Here is a 22376-nt window from a genome sequence, read left to right on the forward strand (position 1 = left end):
TTTTCATTCTGTCGTTCCAATAAAATTTGCAAGCTGAACCAATACGATTTTTTATTAAACGAAAATACAACTGGAAATAAAGTAAATAAGTAAAACAAGAAATATTGGGTAAAACTCGAAAATATGGTCGCTTTACCTGGAACATGCAATAAGCAAATGTGCCAATAAAAGTCGGATTTCCGTTTTTTAATGAAGGTTGTCTTGAAGAAGTACAAAATATCTACTATAGATTCATACTAAAGTAATTATAATTGAAAACAGCTGTGACAATTAATCCCGCCGATGTTTTTCAAAGGTGGTAAATAAATTCAATTGAGCCTGTATTAAACGCATTGATTTAGTATGTTGGTAAATTAATACTCTCGCGGTAAACGGTGTGTGCGAAATATGAAAGTAGAATAAGCCTAACGGAACACTGTGGACCAGGCCTACGATGGCCCATTGTATAGCCGAATTCACAGTCTCTGGGCTCGCTGGCTTTCTCAGTCTATGACAGGGTTAACTGGGGTCCGTGGACCCCTTGAGGGTTCGTGAACTAGTTTTAGGCCTTAGGGGATTCCATGAAGGCCTAATTAAAATATTAGTGTATTTTTAAGAAGTAATCAATTTTTCAAAGAAAACAGTTTAGTTAAAAATAAAACGGGTTTGCACTGAATGTAGTTACACTCCATTTCACTTTCGCATTTTTTGGGCCGAAATCAGCAGATTTATAAAGTCTATTTGTATTGTGACGTCAATTTATGACGTCCTTTTTAAAATTTTCTTGCCTTCCGTGGTCCACGCAAAGAAAAAAAACAAAATTTTAGGGGTCCGCGGTAAAAAAATGTTTGAGCACCCCTTAGTCTAGGACAGTTATTCTCAATCTTTCATGGCTTACGACACCCCTAAAAAATAGTAAATAGACTTTCAGAACCCGTCTGGAATTTTTGTTGAACGTTTAACTAAAATGTCATGGAACTGAAATCGACTTAAAATATATAGGAAAGTGTCATCTGATATAATGGTCTCTCATCATACACAAATAGTTGTATCAAGAAGCTTACCATTTGAGCAAAAAACAGATTCTAAAAAAATTTCAAATACCTATCGGCCCTTGGGCATAAAAAATGGCACACAAGGGCGCCGCGGCACCCGGTTGAGAACCCCTTAGTTTAGGACAGTGGTTCCCAAACTATGGGCCATGAGTCTACTTTAAGTGGGCCATAGTGCTGTTTGAAAATATTGCAACTACACATTTTGTTTTACTAAAATATATGTTGGCATAAACTGTGCGTACGAGTTGTTTAACTTCAGCAGACTGACAGCACCTTAGTTTGAGAACCACTGGTCTAGGACGTAGTGACCTCGTTGAGGTTCATGTTGCTCCGGAGCCGTTGCATCCCGGAGCGGTTGAGCTGGGTGGATGAGCCCACTCGGCTGCTCATCTTTGATCCCATCGGCACCGAGCCGGGCACGTTCTGGTTGCCAAGGTTACCGCTGCTGGAAGTGTGTGCCTTGAGGATGCCGATCGGCTTGCCCTGTTGAAAGTCGGGTGTTTGTGAAAATATCCGATACTCGTTATTTTGGGGCAATAGATACAGCCGACCAACCCAATGCCAAATGACCGCATGAATATGTTTAAATAGAAAAAATTAATATATTGAAAGCTGCGTCAGATTTTTTCTTTTCAAATACAAAAACAAATTTTTACTCTATGCGTTGGGACACGTAGTTATTTTGATAATTATTTCCTAGTATATAACAAGATGGAAAATGCATTGTCTGAATCGCAAGCAATTACTAGCGGACCCATATTGTGGGGTATCGTAACGGCACTGATACCATCTTAGAAACAGACGAGTGCTTGTACCGTCATTTGGCACAGGTTTTTTTCTCGATCAAATGTTGTCGGACCCCCCTTCATGAGCAAACATATTACAACACGCTTTCAATGTTGATGAGGCATTAAAGAGATCTTGGGCAACACGCACTATGTAGCTAAGAAGCATATTATATTTCTTTCTAAAACCTTCCGTTACAAAACTTCCGTCTGCTTGGCTGAAGGGCGCCATGGTAAGTAAAGGCAAAATAACTATAATGTTTTTTTTAATTGAGTGTAGATGCGGGAAACATAAAATATCTCCCTTGTCTCAACTTCTAAAGGGCCTTTGCGATTACCCGAGTTTTTAAGCTATACTTTTACCGAACAGCTCATACTAGTTATTTTAAAGCGCTTTTAAAACTAGACATACACTAAAATCTAGGACGCTACCAGCGATGTTGACTCAGTATTACGTGTACTGCACAGAGAGCTTACCTTTTTCCACGCTTGTTGAGCAGCACTCTTTAGTTTCTGCGCATGTTCGGTTCGTATTTGAGCCTCGAAGTCTAGCAGCTCTTTGGGAAACAACGTCTTCTCATCAAACGCTGCTTTCAAGGCTTAAAGTAAAACACAAACTCGCATAAAGGTTGAAGAAAGGGAGATGCTTGGTATAACGTTGATAGAACAACACCATAAGACGAACGGTTGCATAGCCTTTCTTTTTTAAGAAAGGTATAAGCTTCGCTACGAATACCGCTTCGATCTGTAATTTTGTTTGCAGGAAATTTTGTGTTTTTTTAAGTTGACTTGGTCATTTGCCGCCGAGAGCAGCTCATATTAACAGCACAGATAATAAAAAAGGGAAAATCAGAACACTAAACTTGTGCGCGAGTTTGCCAAAAATCATCATGTTAATTGCGCCGCAGTTATGTCGAATTCATTGACGTCGAATGCTCTGCCTTTTTATGCTGCAGCGCCCCAAAGCCTATCCATAAAACGTGGCGCATTTTTTCCAATGACACAAAATATAACGTTAACAAACGCCAACAGCAACTACAACTCACTGTGGCGTGCGTCTCTGAGCGTCATCGGTTCCTCTTGCGCCTGGGCCTCCTGCCCGGGCTTTCGCTTGCCGACCTTGGCCGACTTCTCGCCGAAGTACTTGTGCGGGTGCAGCATGAAGTCGGGCTTCCGCATTACCGGCATCACCTCCAGCTCGGTGTAGCCCAGGATACCGTAAGGACCCACCGCCGACTCCTCGATGTAGTCCTTGTAGCCGGGCACTGTACCTGCGTGAAGACATGCGTAGGTTGCTGGGTAATGCAATCCTTAGTTCAGTGCTTCCAATACGGGGTGTCGCGGCATTTTTAATGCTCAGGCTCAATTGGCGAGCCTCTTATAACACTTTATGTACGATAAGAATACAATTAATTAAATTATATTATTCTACGTTGTGTGGAATTAAAGCGTGATGTTCCAGTTCCGTTTATTGTGATAATGGATTACTTAAAAAATTCTTGCTGGGGCACCGCATTCTATTTATTATTTCCGAGGAATCCGCAAGCCACAAAAGGTTGGAAACCACTGCCTCGGTTGTTCGAGATTAGTCGTTCATGTCTAAAGTTAAAGCCGGGTTTCTTTAAGGTAATAAATATTTTAAACCAAAAAAGCGTCAAACTGGTAAGTTCAAAAAGAAAAGTACCGCTTCGTTTATTTATTTTATTAAATTAATATAGTGCTTTATAGGAAAACTGTTTACAACGAACCATACGCTCAGTTTAACAAAATCGTTTAATAAATAACAACATGAGCCACTTTTTAAGGAAGATACATTCACTTTAATTTAAAATAAAAATGGTACATTATCGTCGATTTTTTATTACACGTTAATGTTGAGCTTTATAGAATGCTTATTCACAGCAACTGGTTCCATGGACAAATTTACTTTAGTTTATTTTTTATAGCATTTTTCGGGGGAAATTTGTTTTTGGTTTCTTCGAACAAGTGGTTCTCCTCATGGAAAAAAATATATTTTTTTTTAAATAAAGCCAATATCTGGCCATAATACCTAGATTTTTCGGGGCCATTAAAATTAGTATCACTGTAGCACTAAGTTTACTAAAACTGCATTCGGTTAAATTAAAAATGCCTTTTAAATTTGAACATTTAAGATGGTGCAAATTATTCAAGTGTTTTGAAAAAAAATACTGTACAAAAATTACAGTATGTTTCGCGAATGTTTAAACACAAATTAGGACTATTAGTGTAGTTAGTTTTCTTTCTTTGCGGCTCTGTGTATTTTGCTAATAAAAAACAAAAAAATTGTCACAAAGTTTCCTCACCGGGTTGTTTGCGCTCCCTCTTGTCGGTCCTGCCTTCTTGGTAGGCCTTTCCCAGCACAGTCTGCCTCCAGGTGTGGGCCCGGAACTCGGGATCGAACCCGGGAACCTCGGAATTTTGCCCAGGCGCCGTGCTTGCGCGCGATTCAAGCTCGATATCGTTTATGTCGAAATCCTGGAGTTAAAAATCGTTCGTACGTGTTTGGTTGGCAAAAAATCCCACTAAATTTAACTACAATTTCCAAACTTGCAAGAAACACTTAGTAAACGTTAAAGTAAATGTAAATCGTAAAACGGTGTTCACATAAGGCGACTACTGGACGCATATTTTTTACATTGTGTTTTGTGCAGTTAAAAAAATATTTTATTCTAAAATAATTTCAGTTTCGCGAAAAAAATATTTATTAGTTTCTCAAGAAATCTGCTCGAAATATAATGATATCTGTGGCCTTTGTAATTTAATGTTATGAAACTTTCTTTTCCACTATCAGGTATGAGATTTTACGACAGCAAGTTCAAGATTTTACGCCACCAGGGTTAATCTCTTACGACACGAGGGTTAATATCTTACGACACGAAGGTTAATATTTTACGACCTTAAGGTTAAGATTTGCGCCTGCTCGCCATTGTGGGTGCTGATTGACACCCACTCGCTCGACTGGCGAGTGCCTTAAGCAGAAAAGGCGCTTGTTTTAGACCCTGCGATTTCAACATTTTAGTCAAGTCACATGTATATAGGTATGTAACACCTATGATGTTAATCGCTTTAAATAATGGTCCGCTTACCTTGAAAGGCGATTCTTCGAAGTTATGAGCTTCCTGGTCTTCCTCTTCCTCTTCTGGATGCTCCTTGACGTCGAGCGAGTCCAACCTCCAGTGTTCCTCCTGCCCGAACTCCCCCACCCTGCTTCCTTTCATGTCCCACAGGGACACGCTACAGTCGGAGGAGCCGGTAATTATGAAGAGGCGGTTGTTGCGCTGGCAGACGCAGACACTGAGCGGAGGAAAGAGAGGGTGATATATTGTAAAGCAGGGCTTTTAAAACTGGGGTCCATGGACCCCTAAGGGGTCCGCGAACGAGTTTTAGGGGGTCCGTGAAGGCGTAATTGAAATATTAGTGTATATTCAAGAAGTAATCAATTTTTCAAAGAAAACAGATTAATTAAAAATGAAACGGTTTTTTGCAAAATTAGGAGTCCGCGGTAAAAAAAAGTTCAAGAACCCCTGTTGTAAAGAGAACAAGCTGTGGATCATAATGGTTAAAAGTTATAGTAAGACGTATAGAGAATATCAAAGCCTAGATAGGACATAGGAGTAGGCATCATTCTGAACGCTTCAAATAATTTATACATTTTTTAAATTGATGTTGCAAACTAATAATGAGTTGTCCGAAACGTTTAGAATAAGCTGTTGCGAGATAAGCCTGCTTGACATAAATTAGCACCAATTAATGGTTTCATTGCTAGCCAGTTTTTTGTAAAACTTTAGCTTTGGTCGCAAAAGTTTGTTCGCTTAAACTAATTTTGTAAAGAGCTAACTGCGCAATAAGAGGAAACAAGCACAGAAATTTGAGGATACAATACAAGTATTTACGGATACAATACAAATTATCAAGTAAGTTGGACTGTCAGCGCTAAATTTGTGCAACAAAAAGTCTTAGTTTATAGTCATTAAGTCTCATAAAACACTCAATAAGGTTTACATTCAAACGAGGAGTAGTAGTACGAAATTAACCTGTGCAATTGCCTTCCAACAGGCCTAACGAAACCTGCTTAAATGTAGACTTTGGTTTCAGTAAGAGCACTAAGTTTATTCAAGATATGCCTTGGTTGTCAATATCTATAAAACAAAAAATGGATAGAAATGATTACCCAACAAATAACATATTTTTTATAAATATTAGTTATCTGCTTTAAAACAACAATATCGGGCTTGGGTTTTAGCAAACTGCAGTGGCCCTTTGGTTCTCCAAACCATAAACAAACCTGTTAATAGAGTCGGAGTGGGCTTGCCAGCTGGCCAGCGTTGGAGGTGGCGAGGTTAGAGTGTCGCTCGGCTCCTGACACAAGTAAGACTCGATCAACCAAACCTTCATCGCCCCGTCGCTGTCAGCTGAACGTAAAACGTAACTTGAGCAAATCTAATTTTTTCGAAGCTATATTAATAAGGGTATAGAATCCCTTGCGTAAGTCTTCTGGGATATTTACAACATATTATATATTAACAGTGAATAATGTTTGTAATATTATATATATATATATATGTGTGTGTGTATAATTGTGTATATGACTAGGCATGATCGATATCACGGATACGAGATATTTTGGGCAACATTGAAACGTTAAACGGTATTTTTTCAGGTTATTTGGTCAAAACTTGCTTCAGCGTTAAAAAGCTTATAGTTAACTCCAGTTGAACTTACATTTTTGATTCAGTTCACTTTTATCGCTAGATTAATTTGTTATCAGTTGAGTGCCGATACAGCCCTAGAACATGACAAGTGCTCTGATAGCGCCACTTGGAATCGGGAATCGACTCCGATCCGATATAAATGGACATCCCTATATAAGTAGGGAGTCTAAAAGCGCGCAATTATATCAACGTGGCATCGAGAATCAACTCCGAACCGATATAAATGGACATCCCTATATAAGTAGGGAGTCTAAAAGCGCGCAATTATATCAACGTGGCATCGAGAATCAACTCCGATCCGATATAAATGGACATCCCTGCATATACCACGCAGAAGAAGCGCACAATTCTATACACGTGGGGCGATTTGGCAAGCGACAAACAAGAATTTATCTCGACTAAAGAACTGACCTGTGATAAGATACTTGTCTTCGGGGTCTGTGGTCGCGATTACGTTGCCCGCATGGGGGTGGGCCACAAACTCGGACATGAGCGACGCCCTGGCCGTACTCCAGAAGCGCACCCAGCCCCCGCCCCCGCAAGACACTAGGTCGGCCCCCGGGAAAGCCCCGGCGGGGGCGCATGAGAGGCGATGCTTGAGGAAGATCAGACGAGAGATGACGAAACTGAACTCGAGTTCGCTGGCTGTAAAGTTATGATTAAGGGTTGTTACTGTTGGGCCACGTCACTATGTATGTCTAAAACAGGTTTAAGTTGATGAATATAAATATGCTACCACGAATAATAATTTACATCGATATGGTTTTGATACCAAACCTTTACATCAATTTTAAAGGTTTTTACGTTAAACTAAAACAGTAAACGTTGTTTTTATCAATATGATTCCTTTGGTTCAAAAACCGGCATGGCTTAAATTAAAATTCCTTAGATGAGTACCCCGAAAAAATCGAATGCACGGTGTGGATGACAAAAAGGAGAACATTACCAATAAGAGACGTGCTGCATTAATCTCGCGATGCTCGTATTTGTAGTTCGGTTCTAAAATACTTTATTTGAAGTAAAACGAATAGCGTAAATATTTGAACTATATATTTTTTTTTAATTAAACGACCGACCGATGAAGCTTGAATGGCAATTTTCAAAAACCCGCACACAGGTTTTTAAAGTGAAAAAGCAGCAAACTGCTTTTGACCGCAATCACGGTCATATACCTTTACTTGCGCAGTAAAATTTGCTGCACCTAGCCCAACGCACTTAGGCCTACAGTTAAATTAAAAGCGATAGCACTGTCGCAAAGAAGTTTCGACCGAAACTTTGACAATATAAACGACCTGTGAACTTGCTAAAATTAAACTTAGCCTACTCCAGGGCTCAGGTTAACAAAATGTTAAAGCGTACCTCTAGCCAAGTCCAAAGAAGCAGAATTTTGCTGCCACCTATCAACATCAAACCAAGCTTTGTATTTTGTAAAAGCTGTGACAGTAGTAGGTATGGTAACCTAACGAACGGTAACCTAGCGGCAATTACGAAATTACTGCTCAACAAGCGCAACTAAGCATTTCGTGCCTTGGCTTTCGGTGGTCATCGGTCGCAGCATGGACTGGTCGTCCTTTGGAAGCGACGCGGTCGAACTCATGGTGGTGGGTCGCCTGACCAGCTGCTGACGCGAGCGCTGCTGTAGCTTCTTGGACACGAACTCCGAGTTGATGTTCCACAGTATGATCTCGCCGTCGTAGCTGCCTTTTTGGGTAAAGTTTTACAAACACGTTCGGTTAGTAAATTCGTCAAAGGTCGGTTACGAGAAACCGGAGCTGTAGCATGGAGAAAGAGTATAGTTGGAATTTTTCGCTAAATGAAAGATTTTGGATATGTGAATATGTGAATATGTGAATATTATATGTGACGGAAAGCAGGGGGAAAATTTATTTTTGATTTGCTTTTAGGTGTTTGCCGATTTTAAAATGTACCCTTTTCTTTCATTTTACCTAAAAACCTTCTATACAAAATAAAAATATTATTAAATTGAAAGGAGGATTGTTTAAAACATAATAACAGGTAAAGCTTTGTTTGCTTCTGGGACGAATATTGGTATTTGCCAAATGCGAAAAATGACACTTTTCTTTCCAACATTTTTTTGGTATCTTTAAAATTTAAATAAGGGTATAGACACAACCACATTCGAATGTTCGTTTTTTATATTGTACTGGTTGCGAAAAACATGAAACAGTTTATCTTTTTAGGCTAACCGATTTGAATAACTAAGTAAGGTAAACCAACCGGTAGCGAGCATGGACGGCGGCAGATAGGCTGCGCTCAGTATGTCGTCCTGATGTTCTTTCCCGCCCTTCCAATCAGCTGGCTCCACGTGATACTGCGTCAGGGCACTTTGACGGAAAACTGTCACGTGCTTGTCCCAGCCAATGGTGACGATCGAACGCTTCAGCATTACAACCTTCGTGTAGAATTAGGAGTGACGTACACCAAAGTAAATGTATTTTCTTTTCGGGTTAACATATCTGTGTTTCCTGATTTGACATATCTGCCCCAGTGTTGTAAACAAGTCATTTTGGTCCCAGCCAAAGTCATTTGTAAAATAACTTAAGTCCAAGTCAAGTATTTTCGAAGAAATAACAAGTCAAGTCCCAGTCAATCTTAGAAAAAGTCAACCTCAAGTCAAGTCCTTATCATAAAACTAAAACTTTAAACTATTCAAGCTTGGACTCTTCCGATCAATTATATATGAGCAATAACTCAAGTAGAAAAAACATGAACGCAACATATAGCGCAACATATAAGGCCCAGGAAAATGGTTTAAATGATTATATAACGCAATTCAAGTCTGATAAACAAGTGTTAAAATATATAACACCATTTTTTCATTCTCTAAACATAAATACAAACGTAGTTCAAAAATTTTGTTAATTAGCCTAAGATTAATACAATTCATAAATAAATTGAATTAATAAGGAATTAGTTTATAACACAACATTATTCTATAATATGCAAGAATATACCTACTAACATGTTTACCTGTGATATGTCAGCAGCTGAACCACCGGATACAGTAAGGGTGTGATGACAGTGGCCGTTAAAATCCCACACCTTGATCGTTCCATCCGAACTTCCTAAAAATAAAATCTTTCTGAAACTGCAAAACTTGATATAAAAACGATAAAATGTCAACAAAATACACTGGTGTGTAATACACACCACGCATGTATAATTATTACCAAAATGCTTTTTTTCGGTATGTAGACTAGTTATTTATCTTTTTAATATCATGACATGAAATGTAATTCGAATTTACTGTACAACCAACCTGTGAATAGCCTCGTTCGACTGTGGTCCATCGCTAAAGTTGTGATGTCGGCGGTTTTGTGACAGTCCGTGAACTGCTTCACCTTCTGACCGTTGTCGATCATCCAGACGGTGACTGTACCCGCCTGACATGCGCTAACAACCTAGTCAAGGCAATGAGCGTTGAAAATTTGTTCAAAATCATGTTTCACTATCGATGTACAACAGTTTATTATCTAAAATGCCGATTTACATAAAAAAAAAGCTTTTTTCGGGCTACTTCTGCTTTTTCTTGTATTTGGCCGTTTTCGAAGCCGTAACAACCGTGATATTAGAAATCTATACTCTCGAGGACAATGTCTATAACTGGAGAATTATATAGTCTTTGATTTCGTAAGTTAATGTAGCTCGTGTGAAGCCGCGTTTGAACTATCGATGTACAACAGTATTTGCTAATGCCGATTTACACAAAAAAGTTTTTTTTTCGACTATACCTATTCTGTCCTTGTTTTTGGTCGTTTTGAAGCCGTAAAAACTAGGAAACTATTCTATACGCCAAAGGACAATGCCTAACTGGAAAATAGTCTTTGATTTAAGTTAATGTAGCTTGTTTGATCGCACCTGGTTGTAAAGGCTGTTGTAAATGACGCTGGTAACCGGTCGTTCGTGACTCATCACCCGATCTCGTGACTCGACCTTCATGTCCAGCATCGTCAGCTGGTAGTTGAAGGTCACAAAGAGCCTGACAGGCAAAATAAGTCGTCAGAAAACGAACCGGTAACGGAAAATCCATTATTTTTCGTTTTGCTTATAGTTCGATTGTTGAAGATAAGTTAAGAAGGTTATAGCTTCCAAAGGCAGCTACATGCATCATAAGTAAGCCGAGGAATCTGCTCAGCGATTATAATTCACTTACAGGGGATTTTATTTTTTTACTGTTAATTATAAAATCAGCCTGGGTATTTTTTTTTGTAAATTTTTAGTCTGGTCAGAAGTGATGGTATAACGCAGCCGATGGCTAAGTACTTCTCAAACGTCTGCTAAACACACAGCCCAGTTTACTAGAACTAATTCGAAATTAACTTCATATTTAAGTTGCTGGTACGTCGCTTGTTTCCTACCTATTCCGCACTTCGTCGAAGTAAAGTGTCGTGTGGACTTCGGGACCCTTCGGAAACATTCCCGCTAATCTTTGCAGGCACATTTGCTGTTGAATGTCCCAGATGCGCAAAACCTATGGACGACATAAGTGAAGGTACAAAAAACGACGTTTCGCTTATGTTAAGGAAAGTTTCTTTTGGACAAAGAAAGTCATTTATACTGTACAAATGAACAACTAATTTACTTAGTTAAGTTAAACTTTTACATTTTATATTTATATCGCGTGACATAATAAATATTTCTCTTGCGTTTTAAGTTGTCTCTATGTATTGTGAACTCTGTTGTATCTGTTTTGTCTAAGTTTACGGAGTGGTAAGTTTATGCCATAACGCTAACCATTTTATAAATACTGTCCAATAAACGTAACAATAAAATATCGATTCGATAGCGTAGCCGTATAGACTATAGAGCAGTGGTTCACAACATGTGGGTCGCGACCCTATAGGAATGGTAACGGTAAATTATTCGACCACCGAAGACACTTTTTGCCACATCCCATAACACTCGATGTAACAACATTTCCCCATTTGAACAATTTAGATATACTAAAATCACTTTTTCTTCATTAACATCATTAGTTTTAAAAACCCCAAAAAAAACAATTCTTACTAGGTTTTTTTTCTTATTGTTACTTTTAAAGTAGATTATTCATTGTTACTAATAATGGCACAATTTTTTTCTTTTTGGGATAAAAAATCTTATGAAGTAAATAGACATTAAAACCTTGTCTCTCGAGAAGCTGAGGAGCTGCGACTTATTGTTGTTGACGAGGACTTGCACCACGGCCGCCATGTGCCCGGTCAGGATGCCAACCGGCTTGGAAATGACGTAAGGGTTCCACAGACACACCTGGTGGTTCACGCCGCCGGTCGCTATGACACACCATTTTGTATCACAGTTTAAAATGTTGTAATGTCCGAAGGGCAGCCTACGTTTTAATGTCCGAATGTATTCAAGCAATGCAACGCTGTTAGATAATCAATTTGTAGGTAAAACTTTTTTTTGCCATTTTTAAAACGTCAATTGATTGGCAATTGCGCTTGTGCTTCTAACTACATCCATGTAATCGCATAAATAAAAAGTTTTTGCACATATTTTAGAAACACTTCACAAACGTTTTCAGCATAGTGCTATTTTTTATAGAAATTGTTTGTAAAAACAAGGTGCAGAAAATAGACGGTGATATCAAAACTAATATATCGTCAAATGCACAACGCAAGAATATTAAAGGTTCGTAACGGTTGAAAATGTCAGCTTCACTCAAGACAAACTTAAACGCTATTCACCTATAAGGTTCATGGGCTGATGGTAGTCGAAAGAGTGCACTCCGCTGTTGTGCTTGAACGAAGTGGTCCTCATGACCGTGCTCGCTTTCTCGATAAAACCGATGATAACCGAGTGACTGCTGCCGGTCGAACAACTGATAAAGCATTCCAGGTGTTCCACGTACTTAACTGAAAATAGATCATTCGTAAAAAATGCTATACAAAAAAATCAAATTACATTTACCTATGAAAACAGGTGATATTAAAATCAGGCCGGATATTTTTGTAAACATTTAACTGTTTTCAGCCTTTTTTGCGTATGTTATTAGTGATATATAGCAATAAAAGCAATGTAGCCTATAAAGCCTTGCTATTTAGTCAAGTATACCCGAAAAAAATCCCAACATGAGGACAACAAGTTCACACCATGCAAGACCCATTGTGTAATAAATAGCAAGGTTTAGTAAAACAAACAAAAATCAATTACCACTTTATATTACGTTTAAAAGCGGTATGATTCATAATTTTTTCATAGGATATCACAAACAATCTGTACTTAATCATTTTGTCTCAAGTTTCCCGATTTACCTTGATAGCTAAAATTCATCTCTAGAACTAAATGTCTAAGCCACCATAATGAAAAAAACTCTGCTACCGATTTTAAACAAAAAAACCTTAACATCTAGTAAAAAAATGAGCAAAAAAGGGAAATCACCTTGTCTAACCCAACCGACGTGGGCGGAATGGTAAACAACGCGGCAGTTCGAGTGCTTGGAGTTTTCCTTGAGGAGCTCGGACATTCGAACGTGGACGGTTGTGTTGTTGTTGTTTCCCTGCTTGCCATCGGACGCTTGCGATGGCCTGCGATTCAGCTAAGTTGGAACCGGGTAGTTTGCATCAACGCAATAGGCAAGGTGCATACACCACCACTTTTTATATGTTATCATTGTCATTAATAAAGTTAGGAATGTTTATTTTAGCTAAGAATAGAAATGCTTATTTTTAGAAGAAGATTTTAACCGCTTTGTTGTCATGACATGGTTTGATTGACCAATAGCCATTTATCTACATTTGCATTCCATACCTGTCGAACAGGGCAATTTGCGCAGACGTGAAACATAACGCGTAGACTTGTCCACTGACGTCGCCGAACACCAATATAGATTCGTTAAGATTGTCGAATTTTGTCCAATAATCCATGCAGAGTGGAGTCGATTTCAGGCCCTAAACGAAAATATTTTTTACTTTTTTTGGAAATATTTTGATATTAAAAGCCAAATCCAATAGAAAAAAAACAGACATTGTAAAATTTATTACACGTTTTATATATTACCGATTTAAAGTTTGAGACCTAGGCAGACTTTTAAATTATCTTGGAACTCTCGAAAAAAGGGGGCGCACACGATTGGGCCTGGCGAATTTAAAATCGGGCATGAATTTTTTGTAGTTAAAAAACAAAAACATAATCTCATGACCTGTTGTATATCTCGTGACATGATTTGAAAAGTAAAGTGGAGCCTTATTATTTCATGAAGAGAACTCTTTAGGAAATTTTATGAAAGAAAATTTATGAAAAAAACTATCGTTGATAAGCTTAAAAATGTTGGAATAATTTAACAAGACGTGACCTGTAATGAACAACATTTTATTTTATGCAATTACCTGCAGTTTGTATTGACAGTTAAAATCGAGTTTTGAGCTCAGATCGTAGAATGCAATTTCTTTGCTGGTAAAAGCCACTGCGATCTTGTTAACGTTCGGCAAAAGAACGAAGTCAGTCACCCACAGATCTCTGTATAAAAAAGTAGGTCGCAATGTAATAACAATAAAGTTACACCATGCAATTTCTTTCACAACATTCAAAGGCAAAATTACTGTGAAACTATAAGATTTTGATTAATTTATATTAAATTGATATTTTAATCAACGTTTATTGAATAGAAAACTGCAAATTCTACGCAACATTTTTATGTTAAGAAACCTTTTTTGTGTAAGTTGGAAAACAACAATTAACTATAAATAGAAAATGTGAAGTTGCTTATATGATGAGTCTCATAAACGGTCTGTAAAGGTACACTTATGTCATTAAAACTAGTAAATATTGCAGATAAGTTATGTAGCATAATATAATGAGATAAATCACTTTACTGTAAAACCATTGAGTTCTCACCTGGGCTTCACAGACTCAGTAGATATTTTAATTGATCGCTGCATTTTCATGAACTGGTCCCAGAAAACAATTGATCCTTCCTTGCTGATGCTAATATACTTATTTGTGGCCTTGATCAGTTCGATTCGCTGGATTGTGTCTTTGTGAGGACTTGCTATCACTTTTAACTCTTTCCACTGGGGTACCTATTTAAAACCATAATAAAATAGCTTGATACTCTACAACAACTTGATAAAGACATTACGATACGCACTTATTATCATAAGTTAAGGCCAAACCATCAATTCAGGATGATACGTTGTATATAAAGATAAAAGAAAAGTTTATTACTTAAACCTAAATATTAGATCACAAAATATAGATTTTGCCTTGTTAAATACACAACCATAAGTTCAAACTATAAAAAAACTATTTTGGAACACAGAAAGTACAATAAAGATTAATTTTGTAGTAACCGATAAAAAATTCTTGCGACCTTAATATAAACAAAATGTTTAACCAATACTTTAAAAAAACAAAGGATGGTATTTACACAACCAAAAAATATGTACTTTACTTATGTTTTAGACCAGTGGGCCATACTGCTGAATGACTTTATTACCGCTACAAATAATATATACCTGTGTGGTTTTAACTTTTTCATCTTTCTCATAAAACTCTAGCAGCATAAATTGGATGAACATGTCCCAGTCAACAATACCTTCATTAGTAATGTCTATTTTGTCGAACAGCTCTGTATACCTAAAAATAAAAAATAAATATAATAAAATATTTTTTTTGTATGATGAATGTTGACCTACTTTATCCAATTTTAGAAATTAAATTGGGTAAAACATTACAAAGACATCTAATATGTCAAGCTACCACCAAACTGCTCTTCTCTCCTGGCATTTCTTTGTTTATTCTAATGGGTTTGGGTTATTTAATAGTTAAATTGTAAATTAAAATTAAAATGTAAAAAAGAAACAATTTTACAGTTTTCTATTGATTTTACAGTTCACCATAATTTTTGTAAATGAAAAGAGATTTTGCACTCACTCTTCTTTTGAGCCCTTTTTCACCAGATCAGAAAGTCTGTCGCCAAACTGATTTCTTGTCAGTCTCCTTTGGTGTTCATGATCATCCAAATCTGGCTAAATTAAAAAAAAGCAATTTTATTTCTAAAGGTACCTATTTGCTTACCCAATGGACCATTACCAATACATGGATCAATTGATATCAATCTCGACAAAATACATTTGAAGTTTTTTTTAATTTTATTTGCTTTCACCATTATTTTTTTGATGAAATTAACGCCAGGGTTCTAATTTGGTTGACATTTTATGAAGTCTCCCCCCCCCCTCTTCCTTAGCTTAAAGTCTTGTTATACAGATGTTCTCACACATACATAACTGCATATAAAAATTAAATCTATTTTTATTTAGGTGAGTCGCTTTTAAGTGTCTGAGAAACCAAAAATTCATCATCTTTTTTTTTATTGTTTACAAACGAAACTAGCTGTAAATGAGAATAACAAATTTCATGATGAAAAGTATTTTGTACCCGAACACAATGAATAACCAAATTCCAGCATGATAGCAGCAAACATCGATTGCAGTTAAGCTTCTGAAAATTTTTGCGAAAACCCTTGGTAAAAACATTTTGTTTTATGGAGTCTCCCTCACTTTAATTTACACCTATAACATGAAATATGTATTCTAATAGGAAGCCCAATGAAGGGTGCTAGTGAATTTATTAATACGTTTTAGGTCATTGTTTTTCAAAACAAGAGAAAGCATAACAACAGAACTGAACTAGTAGCTACACATATTACAGAAAAAGATCTATTAGGGACAAAGGTATGTGACATCATTGTCAACTGGTTTTGATTAATCTTAAGAAGTAACTATGTTAAGTTATTTAACAAGCCGTAGTCTTATCCAAAGTAGTCAATTACCAGGAAAGCAGTCATAAATTCCTCCAAGTCCTTCTGAGTAAGTCGCGATTCAAGGCGGTCACTGCTCACACTGGCCAACTTACTTTGCTGACTTCGTGTGCTTGAAGAATCAATGGAACGCTGCTTCCTAGGATTACTCATTTTCCTATTGACAAAACAGAGATGTTTTTTGCTAGAAATAAATAATTGTAAAAAAACTTTCTACAAACAACTACTGTTGAGAATGTTTCAATGCGATATCACAACTTCTGTCGGTGATACTATAGAGATTTTTTATTAAAGTTTAATCAGTTGTACTTAAAAAGAAGTGGAATAAAAACATTTATCTACCTTTTTGTTTCGTCCCGATGATCGTTTCGCGCGAAACTACTTCTAACAAGTGTTTCCATGGACGCGTAGTTATCAATTTATCCTGAAGTATAGAGCTGCATTTCGAAATTAGTATATTGAAAATTTAATACAAAGTTTAATCCGCTAATATAAATTATAAACAGTTGCCATTTAAAAAAATTCATTCGTCATAAAAGTTTTTTCAAGAAATACTTGAAACCCAAATTTTAAAGGGCACAAAATTTCAGTTATAAATTTCAGTTATAAGCAGCCTTTCTTAACCTGGGGTAACTCGTTTTAGGGGGTAAATCCAAGGATATATATTCAAGCTCTGTGTATTCTAGTTTTCTTCACCTAGCCTATGCGAAGTGGCTTCTCTGCATTGCTTACTATCAAATCTAAAGCATGAAACCAACTAAACATGTTGAATGCTTGAATCTAATATTCGTTGTGCATTATCTACTAATTTACCAGACATTAAAACTCGTTGCCAAAAAGCAAGGGCAGCCGTCGCGCTAACTATAACTAACTATAACTGTAATTTGTTACTTTCGTTTTTTTATATATTGGGGGTAAATTTGATATTCATTTTTTGTTCAGAGGGTAAAATATACAAAAAAGGTTAAGATCCCCTGATTTAAAGTAAACAAACTTCGAACACGGTAAAATGTTGAGACAGTACAGTAGAACGTCTAGCACCACCTCGACTGTTTTTCAATTGTTTTTTTTTGTAATTTAATATTATCATTTAATTAGAACAGTGGTTCTCAAACTGGGGTCCGCGAGACAATTTTCTGGGACCGCGAAGCACCTAACAAAAAATCAAAACGACGCTCCTAAAGAAGAAAACCTCTTGTGCCAAAAAAAATTCAGGAAACTTACTTTTCCAAAGCAAGCTGATTAGTTGTTTATCACGTTATTGTACACTTTGAGTTGAATTGTTCATTGTGACGTCATAGTATTGCATTGTTCTAATGAGAGTTACGTTTTTACAGCTTGCTGCGCTGCCACTGTGGGCTGTACGGTCACGGTTTTAAAACTGTTCGTGATTACTAGACTTAAATAAAATGATTCGTTAATTAGAGGTTAACATAACCGAGCTGATAACAAAGAAGCAAGTGCAACCGTCCCATTGATACCATTAAAAATAAATGTTATTTTGTGTATATTTTTTAGGGACCGTGGGCAATTTAAAAAATAGTTTGAGAACCACTGAATTAAAATAATATAACATGATTAAATATGAGGGTGTGTGCGTGTGCGTGCGACCGTGCGTGCAGCCACTGAGAACCTTTTAAACTTATTGTAACACAGTTTGGGAAGCACTGGTGTGCAGCATATTTTATTTTTTACCGACTTTCTAATTGCGAATTTAGACGTCATACATTTAACATTTTAAATTTACTTTAGGCCTACAATGGATTAAGCGAATAATAAAAAAAAACACAATTACAACATTATTATTAGCGACTATGGTGCCGATATAATGCTTCCAATTTAGATCGTTGCTATTATCACTGCATATCCACGGTCCACCCCTTCCGACCCACATTTAGGTTTGTCATCGAAGCAATGAACAGAAAAAGCAAATATTATTCACTCGTAATGCGAAATAGGCAGTCCTTCTAGAATGGAATTGGCGATATTTAATCAAATCCAAATAACACTAAATTAAATAAATCAAAATAGATTTGAGATATATATTATCGGGAAAATAATAAGACGCATATGTATAAGGCTTAAATAATTTAGACATGCGAACCCTTTATAGTGCGTGCGCCATTGTAATAAATCCATTTAACGCCTATCGATAGAGAGCCTGCGACAATAATCTGGCTAGCAGAGGCCGGCAGTTCACTTCCTTTACAGAAATTTCCAGTTGCCGCGTCATTATGCATTTAGCCGTATGGCAAGCGTGCGCTATTCGACACAAGACGCGTAGATTTATTAAAAGCTCAAGACTAAACGTAAGACGCAAGTTTTCTTGTTTAATGTAGACTTAGAACTGAATTAATTAATGAAAATAATCTTGGAAAAACTTTTTGTATGTAAGAATTCGGTATATACACAAAAAAATTATGTGTACCATTTTATTTTTTTAACGTACTATTTAGAGACTTGTGCTTGTGCTGTAAAGTATTTTGTAAATCAAGGAAAATGGACGACGATTTGGATGATGATATGAGATATGATTTCAGTGCGTTGCCAGATAAAAGTTATCTCCACTATGTACTTGGATTTTACACAGCTTTCTTTTTTGCCCTAATCTTTGGAATCGCATGGAAACTTAGGGGTGAGTAAATTTATAACCGTATTTTGACTTTGTATTACTGTTGTTACTTTTTTATGTTTTGTTATGTTCGCCGCAAATCAACAAAAGAAATACGCATTCTTTGTGATTTGTTGTAAACCAGTGGTTCTTAAAATCGATCTTTTACGAAAATACGTAGAATAAATTTACGCTCAGAAAAAGGTAGATATATCGCGGTGTCCTAACTGTTGTTTTCGGTTTTTAGGTTACAACAAAAGAAGACCTAAACTAAGTGAAGTTTTGGATTGGCAGGAAAAGCGTTCAAAAAGGCGACCAGGTTAGTTTGCTCACCAAACCTATACATACATAAATTTAATGACATTGTGATTATGTTTATGTATAAAAATGAGGCGTTTATGGGGCAAATCGATTCAACCTTTCTGTTACAGTTTTTCCTTAATTGTTTTTTTATGTTTATGCGTCTTAAAACGATTCGAGGGGCGACCAGGTAGAAATTAAGCTCTTTTGCCACTCGTTGAGATGCAATAACGGTTTTGCATTTGAACGATTGTACTTAGACAAGCAAGAATTGAGCCAACAGCCCTACAAGAATCATTAAACCGTAATTGGTTGGATGCTAAAATTTCTCCAGTTTAATAGTCGTGATTTTTTTAAGTGATATAATAATTTTATATTTCAGATAGGCTATAGTCAAACATTGCGTTATACATTGCGTTATAAACTTTTAAAAGCTTCAACTAGTCGTTCCATATACACATGTTCAATTAGGTTTTTCCTAAATGATTGTTTGTTTTAGGCGCGAAAATGTCATCTAACACGGAGCGCAATGGAAAAATTTCTACAAAATCCACTGGAGATCCAAATTACAAGAACGCTGGCACAACAATGCAAAGAAAGCCGACAGAAGAACAGCGCAAATCGGAGGCTGCCTCAAGCGACCGATAAAACTAGTTGTTGCTCAAGGAGTTGTTTAAATTTTGCGACAACATGCTGTATGATTGTTTGTATATAGATGCAGTGATAGTGTGTTTTTCATTACAAATAAAATCTGAAAAGGAATTGTGCAAAAATGTTTACTGGTTGTCCGAGAGTGTAGTATATAGAAATGCGAGTTAAAGTTAAAAGCTGGTTTAGCTATTATAAAGCCAGCAACTTCCTTTATAGACCATATGGAACTTTTAGCACATTCGCTGTTATTCAACGCACGTCCTGGCTTGTGCCTTGCGCTATTCTACAGACCACAGTCGCAGTTCAACAATAAGCATACGTTTGATAAAGACAGTTTATTAAAATATAATTAATAGTTATAATCAGCGAAGTTTGGTAACGGTCAGTTATGTTAGGGATTTGCTTATAAAGTAAACTGAGTTTAGCATTTTCAGTGAAAATTCAGTGAAATAGTGGAAATTGACTATATACGTAGTTACGTAAAACTTTGATACCGGTACAACTTTTTGCTTACAATGGCCGACAACGAAGATATCAGATACGATTTCGGTGGAATGCCTGACAAACAAAACATGCAGTATATTTTGTTTTTTTATGCAAGCCTCTTTATTGCTTTCGTTATTGGCCTTGCTTGCTTGCTAAAAGGTGAGCTATCGCTTGTGTTTGCCGTTTTTCAGAATTATTTTGTTTCTAACAACATTGCGATCTTATTTAGCCTAATATAATTTTAAAGTCAGCTAAATCCTTACCAAACAATTTACCTTGCTTCAAGATTATAACCAAGGAGGACAACAAGCACCCGACCAACGCGTGGAATTGAGAGAACGGCGAACAGGTAGAAATCAAATGTTCTATATAATAAGAGGAATACCTCGTGGCGTACTTTTTGCAAAACAACGATATCATAATTGACATCGTCCTAAATCAGGGGTTCTTAAACTGGGGTCCATGAACCCCTTGGGGGTCCGTGAAATAGATTTAGGGGGTCCATGAAGGCCTAATTGAAATATTCGTGGATATTTTAAAAGTTACCATTTTCTCGAAGAAAACAGTTTATTTAATAATAAAACAGTTTTGCACTGTATGTATTTAGACTCCATTTCACTTTCACATTTTTGGACCGGAATCAGCAGATTTATGAAGTATATTTGTATTGTGACGTCAATTTATGACGTTATTTTTGAATTTTTTTCCCCTACCGTGGTCCACGCAAGGCCCCCAAAAATGTTTAGGGGTTCGCGGTAAAAAAAGTTTAGGAACCCCTGTCCTAAATAGATGGCAAGACAATAGGTAACTAAATGTCTTGGTATTATCACTTTATTTTAATTATTGAATAGTGTGTTCCGCAGCACACAGTTTGAGAGTCACTCCATTGACCATTTTAGTTTTATAAATACGCCAGAACATATTATGTAGAACATATAACGGCATATTATGTAGTTTTTCATGATTATTGAAAAGCAACAATTCAACCTCGCGTTAATTTCTCTTTGAATTCTGAAAAAGGCACATCGCGTAAGGCAAAGTTCTGCATTTGGGTGCATTTTTTCCTAACCGAATCACTTTAAAAAATTTAACGAGTTTCCTTGTCACCCCTTAGCGATTCCTCCTATCGTGGAGTAAACAAAATAAAGTGCAACAAACCGTAGAATACTTTGTTTCTCAACGTAGGCTATGGGTCGCGTCCCAAAATTGGGTTGCAGTTTTATTTGGTTAGGTAGCCGACTGTAGTAGTTTTATTTGGTTGGATTTATTAAGATTGGTTCTCAGAAAGATTTCTCCGAAATTTGAGAATATTGCGGAAGCTATACGGCGGCATGGCTCATGAAAATTTGCACTGATTAATGCTTAAGTTATTATGTCTTTCACTTACAAAAAGTTCAGTAGGAGAATTGGGTCGCCAAAGCTTCGCTGCTGTACTTACGCTTTAGTTTTTATGTCGCTGCAAAAAAATGTTGAGGAACACTGTTACAAGCAAACAAGAAACAACGTAGGTAGGGGGATCCCCGGAAAGATACTAAACTCTTATGTAGTTGCAATATAAGATTTCCAAGCAACGACGTTCATTTTTTGTTTTATATAAAAATGGATTTTTGCTTTAACTGTTTTTAGGACGGTTTGTTAGAGTAAAACGAACTGCGCGCCTCGAGGTTTTGTTGCACTGAAGTGTATAATTAGTGTTCTTAGTTACTTATTTAGCATCCTGTAGCTGTACCAGTGACCAGTCCGGTCTGCATTTTATTACATTTTCACGTTTTCACTTATACCAATGTCACAATGTGCAGGGCCAAATTTCAGGTGTGGGGTGTGCATGATGGCTTTATGCACACCTAAGGTTTGGAATCCTACCACAACATAATATAACTTAGTTTTCGAAATTTAGGTGACATTTAATTTGAGAATTCACATGTTCTCACAAATTGATTTGCAGACTGGCTTACCAAGAGTCTGCAGAAAAAGTCAATTTAAAAGCAACCTTTATAA

At 36.7% G+C, this 22376-nt stretch overlaps 2 protein-coding genes across 2 annotated transcripts; one reads left to right on the plus strand and one right to left on the minus strand.

The window, feature by feature from the left end:
* Nucleotides 1-88: 88 nt before the first annotated feature.
* LOC146163761 (cilia- and flagella-associated protein 337-like) lies at nucleotides 89-16685 on the minus strand. Its single transcript, XM_083381452.1, has 23 exons — nucleotides 16673-16685; nucleotides 16343-16487; nucleotides 15445-15539; nucleotides 15027-15147; nucleotides 14407-14591; nucleotides 13899-14028; nucleotides 13321-13460; nucleotides 12952-13097; nucleotides 12258-12425; nucleotides 11695-11843; nucleotides 10932-11044; nucleotides 10432-10552; nucleotides 9833-9974; nucleotides 9544-9638; nucleotides 8791-8965; nucleotides 8080-8253; nucleotides 6964-7197; nucleotides 6126-6252; nucleotides 4927-5134; nucleotides 4144-4315; nucleotides 2866-3090; nucleotides 2297-2418; nucleotides 89-1517 (listed from the first exon to the last, which is right to left on the minus strand). The coding sequence occupies exons 2-23, from the start codon at nucleotides 16481-16483 to the stop codon at nucleotides 1329-1331; spliced, it is 3372 nt and encodes a 1123-aa protein (XP_083237578.1). The 5' UTR covers nucleotides 16484-16487; nucleotides 16673-16685; the 3' UTR covers nucleotides 89-1328.
* A 2105-nt stretch (nucleotides 16686-18790) lies between these two features.
* Nucleotides 18791-20000, plus strand: LOC146163762 (uncharacterized). The gene is made up of 3 exons (XM_083381202.1): nucleotides 18791-18965; nucleotides 19189-19260; nucleotides 19741-20000. Exons 1-3 carry the CDS (start codon nucleotides 18830-18832, stop codon nucleotides 19887-19889), a joined length of 357 nt encoding a protein of 118 aa, XP_083237328.1. The 5' UTR covers nucleotides 18791-18829; the 3' UTR covers nucleotides 19890-20000.
* The last annotated feature ends 2376 nt before the right edge of the window (nucleotides 20001-22376 follow it).

This window comes from Ascidiella aspersa, chromosome 2 (genome assembly GCF_963924565.1).
Source record: "Ascidiella aspersa chromosome 2, kaAscAspe10.2, whole genome shotgun sequence".
Lineage (NCBI taxonomy): Eukaryota > Metazoa > Chordata > Ascidiacea > Phlebobranchia > Ascidiidae > Ascidiella > Ascidiella aspersa.

What these genes read in the sequence shown, in the direction of transcription:
- LOC146163761 (XM_083381452.1), bottom strand. Translation starts at nt 16,483, where the DNA reads ATGAGTAATCCTAGGAAGCAGCGTTCCATTGATTCTTCAAGCACACGA. An exon ending in TCGAAGAATCGCCTTTCAAG is followed by an intron (nt 4,316 to 4,926) that starts GTAAGCGGACCA and finishes TTTTAACTCCAG; the next exon opens with GATTTCGACATAAACGATAT. An exon ending in GCTCAGAGACGCACGCCACA is followed by an intron (nt 2,419 to 2,865) that starts GTGAGTTGTAGT and finishes TTTTACTTTAAG; the next exon opens with CCTTGAAAGCAGCGTTTGAT.
- LOC146163762 (XM_083381202.1), top strand. Translation starts at nt 18,830, where the DNA reads ATGGACGACGATTTGGATGATGATATGAGATATGATTTCAGTGCGTTG. An exon ending in AATCGCATGGAAACTTAGGG is followed by an intron (nt 18,966 to 19,188) that starts GTGAGTAAATTT and finishes TTCGGTTTTTAG; the next exon opens with GTTACAACAAAAGAAGACCT. An exon ending in GCGTTCAAAAAGGCGACCAG is followed by an intron (nt 19,261 to 19,740) that starts GTTAGTTTGCTC and finishes TGTTTGTTTTAG; the next exon opens with GCGCGAAAATGTCATCTAAC.